Source organism: Camelina sativa, chromosome 2, assembly GCF_000633955.1.
Source record: "Camelina sativa cultivar DH55 chromosome 2, Cs, whole genome shotgun sequence".
Taxonomy (NCBI): Eukaryota; Viridiplantae; Streptophyta; class Magnoliopsida; order Brassicales; family Brassicaceae; genus Camelina; species Camelina sativa.
Window position 1 is genome coordinate 24,169,661 of NC_025686.1, and position 10,849 is coordinate 24,180,509.

General features: G+C 39.7%; 4 protein-coding genes and 1 non-coding gene across 7 annotated transcripts; 2 read left to right on the forward strand and 3 right to left on the reverse strand.

The window, feature by feature from the left end:
- On the reverse strand, positions 699-3,719 carry LOC104735613 (transcription initiation factor TFIID subunit 15b). Of its 3 annotated transcripts, XR_759479.2 has the most exons (8): positions 3,443-3,719; positions 3,215-3,308; positions 2,439-3,090; positions 2,167-2,317; positions 2,008-2,086; positions 1,315-1,584; positions 1,087-1,142; positions 699-877 (listed from the first exon to the last, which is right to left on the reverse strand). XR_759479.2 is itself a non-coding variant. In XM_010455445.2 (6 exons), exons 1-6 carry the CDS (start codon positions 3,642-3,644, stop codon positions 1,461-1,463), a joined length of 1,302 nt encoding a protein of 433 aa, XP_010453747.1. In that variant the 5' UTR covers positions 3,645-3,719; the 3' UTR covers positions 1,206-1,460. The 3 variants fall into 3 exon arrangements, 1 of the variants encoding a protein (XP_010453747.1); XR_759478.2 differs by lacking the exon at positions 699-877 and having other exon boundaries at positions 900-1,142; XM_010455445.2 differs by lacking the exons at positions 699-877; positions 1,087-1,142 and having other exon boundaries at positions 1,206-1,584.
- Positions 3,946-5,870, reverse strand: LOC104735628 (glucan endo-1,3-beta-glucosidase 9). Its single transcript, XM_010455458.1, is given in 3 exon segments — positions 3,946-5,117; positions 5,511-5,716; positions 5,718-5,870. Coding segments are annotated over 3 exon segments (1,437 nt in total). The 5' UTR covers positions 5,856-5,870; the 3' UTR covers positions 3,946-4,024.
- On the forward strand, positions 6,125-7,811 carry LOC104735638 (cinnamoyl-CoA reductase 1). The gene is made up of 6 exons (XM_010455470.1): positions 6,125-6,324; positions 6,399-6,571; positions 6,662-6,847; positions 6,931-7,093; positions 7,171-7,357; positions 7,449-7,811. Exons 1-6 carry the CDS (start codon positions 6,207-6,209, stop codon positions 7,594-7,596), a joined length of 975 nt encoding a protein of 324 aa, XP_010453772.1. The 5' UTR covers positions 6,125-6,206; the 3' UTR covers positions 7,597-7,811.
- Positions 7,805-7,886, forward strand: TRNAS-CGA. The gene has a single exon. It is a non-coding gene; the product is annotated as a tRNA-Ser (tRNA).
- On the reverse strand, positions 8,809-9,907 carry LOC104735647 (protein LIGHT-DEPENDENT SHORT HYPOCOTYLS 5-like). Its single transcript, XM_010455481.2, has one exon. It carries the CDS (start codon positions 9,592-9,594, stop codon positions 9,043-9,045), a length of 552 nt encoding a protein of 183 aa, XP_010453783.1. The 5' UTR covers positions 9,595-9,907; the 3' UTR covers positions 8,809-9,042.

Below are 10,849 nucleotides of genomic sequence, written 5' to 3' on the forward strand. Positions count from 1 at the left end.
AATAGTATGGTCTACTTGGATTTTACACATCTAGACAGTTAATTAAGAGCCAAGAGTTACAGTCTTATACAGGTTAAAAGTTGTAAAATCTGTGCTTGCTTCTTAACAGCAGTCCACTACTCTTTCTATATAATATCCGGTTTTGGTACCATATGTTATCCGATTTTGATAAAAGGGATTCTTGAAAACCAATTCCAAATTTCTTGGATTTTGTTTCTCGTCTCGCCACATTTACAACATAATCTCCGATTCTCCATTCACATTTTGCTTTGGGAATTTTCATTTTCATTCTTGGTTCATTATTTAGATTTGCATTCGGAATCAAACTGAAAGCTTATGTGGACGAAGAAAAAAAAACTTCTGATAATTTCATTAAAGGAAACAGACTAGCCTCAAGGGCTAGCCAATCCGGCATCTACCCAAAAATCATGGCTTCTCAAAGTTAAAACTTTCGGAAAACCCACGTGGAAAAAAACAAAATATACTTCCGGAACGTCATCATATCCCGCCGGGTCAACTAGACTCAATTCAGACATCAACTGCAAGATTCTAAGTGACTATTATGTCGCAAATGGCATAAAATACATAGACTTTTACGGGACACCCTTCTCTTTCGTCTTTGCGATCTATATTGAGTGATATTTTTATTTTTATTTTTTGGCTTTTTTTTTGTGTGCAAAGAGTGATAGAACTATATATCAAAAACTTGTCTTTTGTCAAAAACAAGACCCATCATTTGTAAATATAGCCTCGGTGAGTGAGTTAGCACTAAAAATCAACAACTTAGATCTTTGAAATGTCACCGCATACTTCATATTAGACAAAAGTGCCTAGCAATCCCCAACTCCTGCCATTTCTCGTGGGACATATGTTGTTTCTATAAAAGAAGTTTGAGAGAATAAATATAATAACTCCGAGAATTGTAAAGGGAAGTGTGTTTGCCTAAATGAATGCATACACAATACAATGTGAAAACAACATATGACTTGGTTTGTTTGTGTTGAACAGAGTCAAAAAAGAAAGGAAGACAAGCAAGAAAGAGACTTCTGGTGAAGAAAGAAGTAAATCAAGATGAATGACACTCACCTGAAATCATCATAGCACCAATTTGCAATGCAATTTGCAGTTAATTTTTCAGCTTCCTTCAATAAAACAAAAACAAGAAATTTCACATTGAGAATAGCATAACATAACATTAACAAAAAAAAAGATAAACTGGAAGTGCATAATAAAATAGATCCCAAAAGAAACAGAACAAGTAGGGAACAAAAGGGGTAATTTTGCTCTCAAGGTCAAAGTGAACAAAAAACCTACCTCTTTTTTTTTTGTTTCTCCAATATGATGATTCATAGAACATTTTTTCCCCACAAATCAACGCAACATTTTTACTAAAATTCCCCCCTCAACACACACAAAACTCTTAGAACACATAACAGCTGATTCGTTGATCTCTCTTTCTCTCAGTATGGACGAGACCGGTTTCCCCCATGGTGGTTTCTTTCTGGCCCTGAACCATAGTTATCTCTTCTTCTGTCTCCCCCACCACCACCATAGCCACCCCCTCCTCCTCCTCTACCACCGCCTCTGCGCAGTTCACAAAAGTTTTGCAAGGACCACGATATTATATCAGACAGACCATCTAATTAAAAACCAGCTTACTACTGAAAATGAAGTGACCAAACACAACAAGGGCGAGTCTTATAATGCATGGATAACCTACAGTTAAAGATGCAACTTATATGGGGAAATGCTAGAAGCTTAGAAGAAGCATGAACAAAAAAACCCTCACTTAACCCTTTCTGCCAGACCCATAAAGCAGAACCCCATTAGGAAACAAGTCCCATACAGTCTTAAGAGACAAGGAACACAAACTTAGCATAGCAAAAGCTCATATTCCCAACCAAAATTATACAGCAAAGAACCTAAAACAACTACAGCACAAAAATCTAGTATTGGTTACAGCTAAATGGTAACAAAAAAGTGCTGATAAAAGATCAGGACAGCTACCTCTGGTCAAAGGTAGGAGGACGGGGCGCAGACTTCTCTGCCATCGTTACACTAATCTTGCTGCCTCTCATTTCGTAATCTACAAAACATTCCACCACCATTCACCAAACAGAACTTTTAAACAATTTTATAGATAGACACAAGTTCTATAACACATACTGTTGAAAAAGCCGCCAGCGGAGTGTGCAGCACTAGGATCTTCATAAGCCAGACAGGCGTCACCTTTAAAGTTACCCTTCTCATCAGTGTAAATCTTGATATTATAGGGCCACTGATCTTTATAACCCCGCTTCTGCTTAATTCTTCCAACCTATAATAAATCCAACATGAAAGTAAACACCCAATCAGTACACAAACAAGAATTCATGGCAAGGAAAAATCTTGTTCCAAGATGATAAAACACAACAGAAGTAAAAGAACAGTGTAATTACTTGGCCAATGCCACCAAAGAGATCCTTGAGTTCATCAGTAGTCACACCCGAAGGTAAATTAGAGATGTATATTCTAGCATTATCACAAGTATCATCACAATCCGCATCGCACTGCTTGACTTGGGTGCGATTTTCAGTAGGTGCTTCTTCATAACTAGATTCCTGCCGTCGAGGAGCACTACTACCACCATCATAGCCACCTCCCCTACCACCCCGACCACCAGGGCTCGGTGCATCATTGTTATAACCCCCTCTTGGACCACCATATGAAGGGGGGCCACCAGAATAGCTTGAAGGCGGGGGAACTGCTTCCATTCCATACCCCGAGGGTGGAGGATAACTTCCAGAACCATCATATGATGGAATAGCTGCAAGAGGAGGAGGAGCCTGACCATACGAACCATTATCTCTCGGTTGACTAACACTACCATAGCTACCACCACTCCTACTTCCACCATCATATCTACTACTCTCATAGCTCCTACCACTATCGTTTCTACCTCCACGACCACCCCCACGATCACTGGCACCTCCACCTCGGCTATATCCACCACTTCCACGATCACCACCAGCACCAGAACCAGCACCAGAAGGAGCAGGTGCACCACACTTGTTACATTCAACTCTCCTTGCAAAGTTCACGTTCCCACAACTAGACAAACAGTGTTGAGGGTAAACAACTTCAAGACATACTTGAAGAAAAAGAATTCAACAGCTAATCCAATTTAACTACATAGAAATAAACAATGGATCCCATATATTAATGCAATCATTACCTAGGGTTCGGACAACGCCAATCTCCATCTCTGCCGCCACCATCCCTGCCACCACCACCTCTTCCGCTGCCGCCGCCTCCTTGATATCCACCACCTGAATTAAATCGAATTATCCAACAGATGGTAAGAAAACAAAGAGTTAACAAAAGCAAATACGCAAATTATGAAGAAAACTAAAGAAATCGTAAGGGTATATCAATCAGATCTGGAACAATCTCAAACACAAACCTCGATTTCCTCTGCCGCCGCCACCGTAACCACCGCGTCCGCCGCCACCGTAACCACCTCCGCCAGAGGAACTGCGTCCTCCATACCCAGCATCACCGCCTCCGTAACCTCCACCTCCACCTCCGCCTCCGCCGTATCCATCACCACCGTACGACGGGATAGGCGCACCTCCGCCGCCGTCTTGATTGTACATCCCAGCCATGACCTAGGGTTTGCGATAGACGAGACCAGAGAATTCTTTTAACGAATTGAGAGAGAGGCTTTTAATACGTTAATATAAAATTTCGCGTCCTTGTATTTATATTTCTCTCATAAATAATAAATAGTTTGGACATTATATTTCGCGTCATTATTCTTTCCTTTTATTACACACATTTATAAATCTTAAATTCTTATCTTTACCGACCGGCTCCCAGAAAATAACTGGACTTGTTTTTTTCATTAAGACGACGTCGTTCTTAAGGCCCATACTCATCTAATCTTCACAGCCCAGCCCAATAACAGATTTAAATTTGGCTAATTTAGGAGAAATTAGAGGAAAGGGAGAGGCAGAATCCAAAATTTGTGTAACTAACTACAACTTTAAAAGGGTACAGAGAGCAGGAATAATAAAAGGAGAAGCCAACTCTGAAAGAAATGAGGAATTTGTGAAGATGAATGAGAAGTGTCAAGTTGAACTGAGAACCTGCAATTATCCTCAGAAGGATCAACGGTAGTGATCAAACCAAGTCCACCAAAGTCGCAGCTTTCTGCACTGTGATCATTTTGCTGATACAAGCTATTGAACGCGTATGACACGTTCCCTGGCCATCCGATACCTGAACACGTCCCGCCAGGAAGTATCGATGTGCAGTCCGCTACAGCACACGCTTCTAATGCTTTTGCTGACACGTTTGACAAATCCTTGTTATTGTTCACCACGCACCACTTAGGAGGAAGGTACTGAACGTTCTGCGCGTTTACCAGTTTCTTTGAGTTATGGTTGAAACTGAAACCGTATTTGGCTTGACCATCGAAAGTGAATACTCCCCAGTGCCTCTCAAAGTTTCCAGAAGATATGTTTCTCTGATCTTCGTCCAAGAGGCTTCCAATGTAGGTTTCAACCGGAGGGCGCAGCAGAGAACCTGTCTTTTTCTCCAAGTGAGCCATTAGTCCTTTCAAGAAGACCTCAGCAGTAGGTGATGTGGCATTGGCTGCTCCATCTGTAGGCCAACCAATCTTTGACACGACGATATCCACATCTGAGAACCCAATTGAAGACAATGCAGAGGCAAGTGTGTCGTAGCTCAGATCATAGCTGTTTCTGTAGGTTTTACGTCTGTCTTTGTGAGCTTGTGCTGTTTCTTTGAAGAGGCTAAAGTCAAGGGAGATGTTCTTGTTCTGGTGAAAGCTTAGAAAAGGAGAGATTGTGACAAAGAAAGGGGAGTGATGCTTTGTGAGAAAGGAGAGTAGTTCGATCATTGTCTTGTTGAGATCAGCCCTGAAGTGTCCTAAAGACGGTCGACCAGATTCAGAAAGAAATGAGTCAAAGCTGGAAGGTACTACGACCTTCACTTCACTTCCCAAGCTCGCCTTAGCTAAAGCATTTTGGATGTTCATAGCTGCTCCAATCACAAAAGGTCTATACTGATTGCCATAGCTCTGGTGAAATGGCTCATCTCCAACTGCTACGTACCTGCAAACCAATCCAAGTGAATGATGAACACTCCACAATTTTTTATATTAAAACCATTATAAAGATAAGTTCACAATAAAAACATATTTCGAAGTTGTGACTGAAATAATTCAATTGAGTGTTTCTGAATTTGAGTTTCTGCTTGTAAAATCTCTCAGCTAAGTAGCTAACAACTAGGAGCATGTACACTTACGTGGCAACGGACACAAAATGTGAAATGTACCAACTTTGACACACAAACACACAAAAACAGAAGAAACGAACCAAACTAGGAAATTTCCAAATTGAGAACCCGAAATCTAAAAAGATCTCAACTTGGAAACAAAAGAATCAAAAAAACCAAATGGTAGCTGTAATTGGAAAAAAAGAGGAAGAGAAGGAGAAAGAAGATACTCGATTCGAACTCTGTTTCCACCATTGAAGTAACGAGTGACATTGTCATGTACCCAGCTTTCTGCTACCTTTCTGGATGCATTCAAGCTTTTAATCATAGAATTAGGGATTCCGACAGCAACACCAATATTAGAACCAGAGAGAGCTCGGAGAACTTTTGGGTCGGCATCGAAGAGCTTCACCTTGGCAATGCCGTTGGATTTCAAATAGCTCTACAACCTTCGAAGGCGGAAGTGGGTGCGACGCTTCCGTCCCCCAGTTTACGCCGACGGCTCCGGCTGTGGTTACAGTCAGGCTCAATTCCGCCGTGACGGCGAGGATGAGGAGAAACAGCCGACCAGCCATCAACTCCAGTGAATCTCCTCGTTCCACGATAATGTCGGACAGAGTAGTTCATCAGTGTTAAAAAGAAAAAAACGAAAACTACGTGTCGTTTCATAATTCAGCCAGCCAACTTAGCCCTGTTATTAATCTATTAAAATGGCAGGATGTTTAAAAGTTGGGCTATGCTTGGGCTTTACATTCACTAGTCCATTACGCATAACCGAATCATCTCTTCGTAATTCCGTTGCGTCCACGTGTCGTTACACTCGATTCTCAGACATCAGACAACCAGAGTCATCGAGTGTGTCTGAAAAAGAAATTGTCTGAAACTTAAGAGAGAGAGAGAGAGAGAGCTCTAAAATCAATTCATCAATGTCGATAGAACGAGAAGTAGTCTGTGTCACCGGAGCCAGTGGCTGCATCGGCTCGTGGCTGGTCCATCTCCTCCTCCACCGCGGCTACTCCGTCCACGCCACCGTGAAAAACCTCCGTAATCTTCACAAATATTCCTCTCTTCGATTTTGTTACAATATCTCCTTAACATTTGTTAAATTCGTGTTGCAGAGGATGAGAAAGAGACGAAACATCTAGAAGCTCTCGAAGGTGCAGCCACACGCCTCCATCTATTCGAGATGGATCTCCTCCAATACGACACCGTTTCCGCTGCCATCAACGGATGCTCCGGCGTATTTCACCTCGCATCGCCCTGTATTGTCGACGAAGTTCAAGATCCCCAGGTTCTTATACATGATCCACTCCCAAAACCTTTAGCTTCAAAAGGAAGGAACGATAGTGAATTTGATTACTTCATATGTGTGTTTTAACAGAAGCAACTACTTGACCCGGCGGTTAAAGGAACCATAAATGTACTGACGGCAGCTAAAGAAGCAGGTGTTAAGAGGGTTGTTGTGACGTCATCTATATCAGCGATAACTCCAAGTCCCAACTGGCCTGCTGATAAGATCAAGAATGAGGAGTGTTGGGCTGACCAAGACTACTGCAAACAGAATGAAGTATATGGTTCTCTAAGTTTAAGATCTAATCTTCTTGATTTGTCTTATAGATGATGTTTGATTCTTGTGTTGTTGGTTGGTAGTTATGGTATCCACTGTCGAAGACGCTTGCTGAGAAGGCAGCTTGGGAGTTTGCAGAGGAGAAAGGATTGGACGTGGTTGTGGTGAATCCAGGCACTGTCATGGGCCCTGTCATTCCCCCATCTATCAACGCTAGCATGCTCATGCTTCAACGTCTTCTTGAAGGTAATTTGCTTCTCTGTGATTAAATTAGTCTGAGTTCCATGGAACATTTTAGGATTTGAATCGACATGAATGCTTAGGATGTACGGAGACGTATGAGAACTTCTTTATGGGGTTGGTTCATTTCAAGGACGTGGCCTTAGCCCATATTCTTGTATATGAGAACACAGCTGCGAAAGGAAGGCACTTGTGTGTTGAGGCTATCTCTCACTACGGTGATTTTGTAGCCAAAGTTGCTGAGCTCTATCCCAATTACAGTGTTCCCAAGTAAGTCTCTCAAACTATGTTTTAAACACATGTGTGTGTGTGTGTGTGTGTGTGTGTAGATTTCAATTAGCTTTATTGGTAATTCTCTTAGGTTACCAAGAGAGACTCAACCTGGTTTACTCCGAGCCAAGAATGCATCAAAGAAGCTGATGGAATTGGGGTTAGAGTTCAGTTCCATGGAGGAGATCATCAAGGAAGGTGTGGAGAGTCTTAAAAGCAAAGGATTTATCTCTGCTTGATTTAGTAAAATGAGCAAAATCTGAAGGCAGCAGAATCAGTTAATACGATATTTTCTCTTTTGTAATAAATAAGCTGGCCTGTGTTATGGATTAGATCATCATCTCCGAGAATCTTAAAGCATGATGAGATGAGAATGTTTTTGTCCCTGCGTTTTATTAAGTGCTACTTTTGTGTTATATTACGTTTGGTGTTTAATTATAACGAAATGTCAATATGTCCGAGTGGTTAAGGAGACAGACTCGAAATCTGTTGGGCTTTGCCTGCGCAGGTTCGAATCCTGCTGTTGACGATTGCTGTTTTTTTTTTTTTTAATTACCATTTTTCTACTATATTTGGACTTTTGAGATACACACCACAGGCTCATCGCTTACATATGTAATCAGTCTATTATTTGCTTTAATTTAGTTCGAGAATAAATATTAGCATAGCATTATTCTTCTAGTACACTATGAATGAATCTATGATGTTTTTAAATGGGTGTCAAATAAAAATTACATAGTTCTTCTCAATATGGCAAAAATATATATAGTTTTCTCTAAAGTCTAAATAATTATCAACTTATAGTATTTTATAACATTAGTCTTTTTAAAAATAAATGGTGAAAATTGTAACATAGTCAGGATTTCAGCCTACCATCTTACATATGTAATCATTTCTACTAGCCCTGGTTAATTATATTAGTTAACTGTTTCTTATTGTTAAGACTAGTTGAGAAAGAACTTCCGAGTTTTTTGAGTATCATGAAAAGATGAAGATTATGTATAGGTTTATAAGTTACCAAGAGAATTAATGATATAGCTAGGCTGGTCACTAGTCCTTTTCAACTTTTACTTATATAATTAAGACCCCCCCGCCCCCCCTTAATGGATCTTGAGCTTATACCATTATTCCTCTTTTGTTATTTTGTTCTTCTTTTGTATCCACATTTCTACGCCTACCAATTGTAAATAGTACTTCACTAAATCGAAACAATTGAAGCTAGCTAAATTTTGTTTTTTGAATGGTTAAATTTGTAAAGAAGAACATAAATAAAGTGAAAGTAAGAAGATGATCATCATCATTTCTGAAAGATTTTTTTTATATAAAAAAACACCTGAAGATTTAATGACTTTTCAGAGAAATCACGACTCACGTGAGACCCGAGAACTTCGCTCGTCCACACATCACAATCATACACTTTCATACTAATCTATCATCAATCACGGTGAAAATATCAAAGCTCATTTATAAATAATACTGTAAGGTCTAGCTTACTAATTAATAATAATCGTTGATCGTCTTTTCCATCTCTCTATACAATCTCAAATAGTTAAATCACACAAATATATATATAACTCATAAGTACGAATTTAGAAAGTAAAAGCACTCATGATGATTAGTACATTACGATACCATTTTTTTAAAGATTTTTTAGCATTGGGTATATCTGACTGGATTATTCTCGACTATACGACCAAGGTAGCACCACTACTTCCTCCGGCGTCGTCTTTATCAGTACCGGCGGTTGGAGTAGCCGCCGTGGGTGTGGTATGAGGACGTTTTCGTTTCTTCTTGTCGTAAGGAATCCCTCGAGCCTGAGCCTGAGTTTGACGGACTTCCTTAAGATAGATCCTAACGGCTTTGGCAGCGAAAGGGTTTGACTCGGGAAGACCACCGCCGATTTCCTCGAAAGCAGCCCTTAGACGGCCGATGAGAGCGTCGAGGCTTCCCCAAGCTTGCTTGAGAGGACAAGTGCACTGGGCCGGTGGGTTAGGTTGTCCGAAGAAAGGACAAGAAACAGCGTGGACTTTGGTCTTGCCGAACTGGTCAAGGTACTTCAAGAACTCAAGGACGTGTGCGCCACTGCAACGAGATAGATTCAGAGGTGGCTTGTGGTTCCTTAGATACTGAAGGAAAGTGTTCCAGTCTCGCCTCTTCTGTGACTCGTACCGGCTTGGGGATGAGGAGGAACTCGCAGCTGCGTTTACTGTGGTTTCTCCCTCCATCTTGCTATGCATGTCAGGCAGGATCGACCTTGATTATTATTTTTTGTTTCTAGAGTCTTTGTGTGTATGTGTGGGTCGTGTGCCTGAGAGAAGAGAGAAGAGTTGAAAGAGAAGAAGGAAGAGTTTTATGTGAAGTCACAACTTAGTCAGAAAGAAGCAACAAGTTGGATTTGATTATTCATACACATTGTAGTTTCTCTACTTTCTTTTACGTCCCATCATCATATTTCTTTATATGGGAACCAAGAAAAAGGAGAAATGGAAAATTAGATACATCTAATTTTTGTTGCCCATTCGGTAATAGCTTTCACTTTGAATGTAAATTCTCCACCTTCCATTCACTTCCTTCGTTCACACAGTAATTTAATGTGTTTAGGTTTTTTGTTTTTTGTTTTTTCTTTGGGTCATCATGTTAAGTAAAAGAATCACATCTACTTTAAATTAGGATAAAAAGAACAAATGAATATGATAATAAACCATATACATAATCCGCTAGTGAATGAATGACCTCGCTACATCCGTGGCAAGTGGGAAACTATATATTCACTCTAATAATAGCAATTTACAATATTATAGTATATAATTTTTATATAAAGATGTTTACAAGATTTGTTAAAATATCGTATGACGACATAGTCAAGCGAACTATTTACATATACGTTAAGTATATAACCCTAAATCCTGATTGGGATGTAGGATATATGACAATAAAATAGCACCAAGTATTCATACACATCTATTTCTCACTGCTAAAGTTTTACCGAAAAAAAAAAAACTCAAAGGAAACGAGTTTCATTTCATCTAATGATCTTCGATATTGACATTTGTAATGTGCACCAAAAGAAATTTTAATATATGAATGATACTCCCTCCGTACTAATTTAACTGTCGTTTAAGGTTTTTGCACATAAATTAAAGAAACTATTAAATTTTATGTTTTGCCCTTTATTAATATATTTTATAATTTTTTCATTGGTTGAAACTTTAAAGCAGCAGGGATAAGATTGGAATATTTATCAAACATCTGTATTGAAAATCTAAAACGACAACTAATATGAAACAAAAATTAAATCCTAGAACGACAACTAAATTAGAACGGAGGCAGTAATAATTATGGTGTTAAGCCGTTAACGACGTATTTTTCATGAACTTTAGGACTATGTCTAACGGAAGTCAAGTTAACGATGTCAAGGAGACTACCATTCAAAAGCTCCAACCATATTCCATGGTGTGTCTGTCTATACCCTCCCGTGATTGATTTGATTTA

Bases quoted from the DNA above. Each gene is read 5' to 3' on its own strand.
- LOC104735613 (XM_010455445.2), bottom strand. From the start codon at position 3,644: ATGGCTGGGATGTACAATCAAGACGGCGGCGGAGGTGCGCCTATCCCG. The intron at 3,091-3,214 runs GTAATGATTGCA...CTGTTTGTCTAG, and splicing joins TGGCGTTGTCCGAACCCTAG to TTGTGGGAACGTGAACTTTG. The intron at 1,585-2,007 runs GTAGCTGTCCTG...TGAACTGCGCAG, and splicing joins CCTCCTACCTTTGACCAGAG to AGGCGGTGGTAGAGGAGGAG.
- LOC104735638 (XM_010455470.1), top strand. From the start codon at position 6,207: ATGTCGATAGAACGAGAAGTAGTCTGTGTCACCGGAGCCAGTGGCTGC. The intron at 6,572-6,661 runs GTTCTTATACAT...GTGTTTTAACAG, and splicing joins ACGAAGTTCAAGATCCCCAG to AAGCAACTACTTGACCCGGC. The intron at 7,358-7,448 runs GTAAGTCTCTCA...TAATTCTCTTAG, and splicing joins CCCAATTACAGTGTTCCCAA to GTTACCAAGAGAGACTCAAC.
- LOC104735647 (XM_010455481.2), bottom strand. From the start codon at position 9,594: ATGCATAGCAAGATGGAGGGAGAAACCACAGTAAACGCAGCTGCGAGT.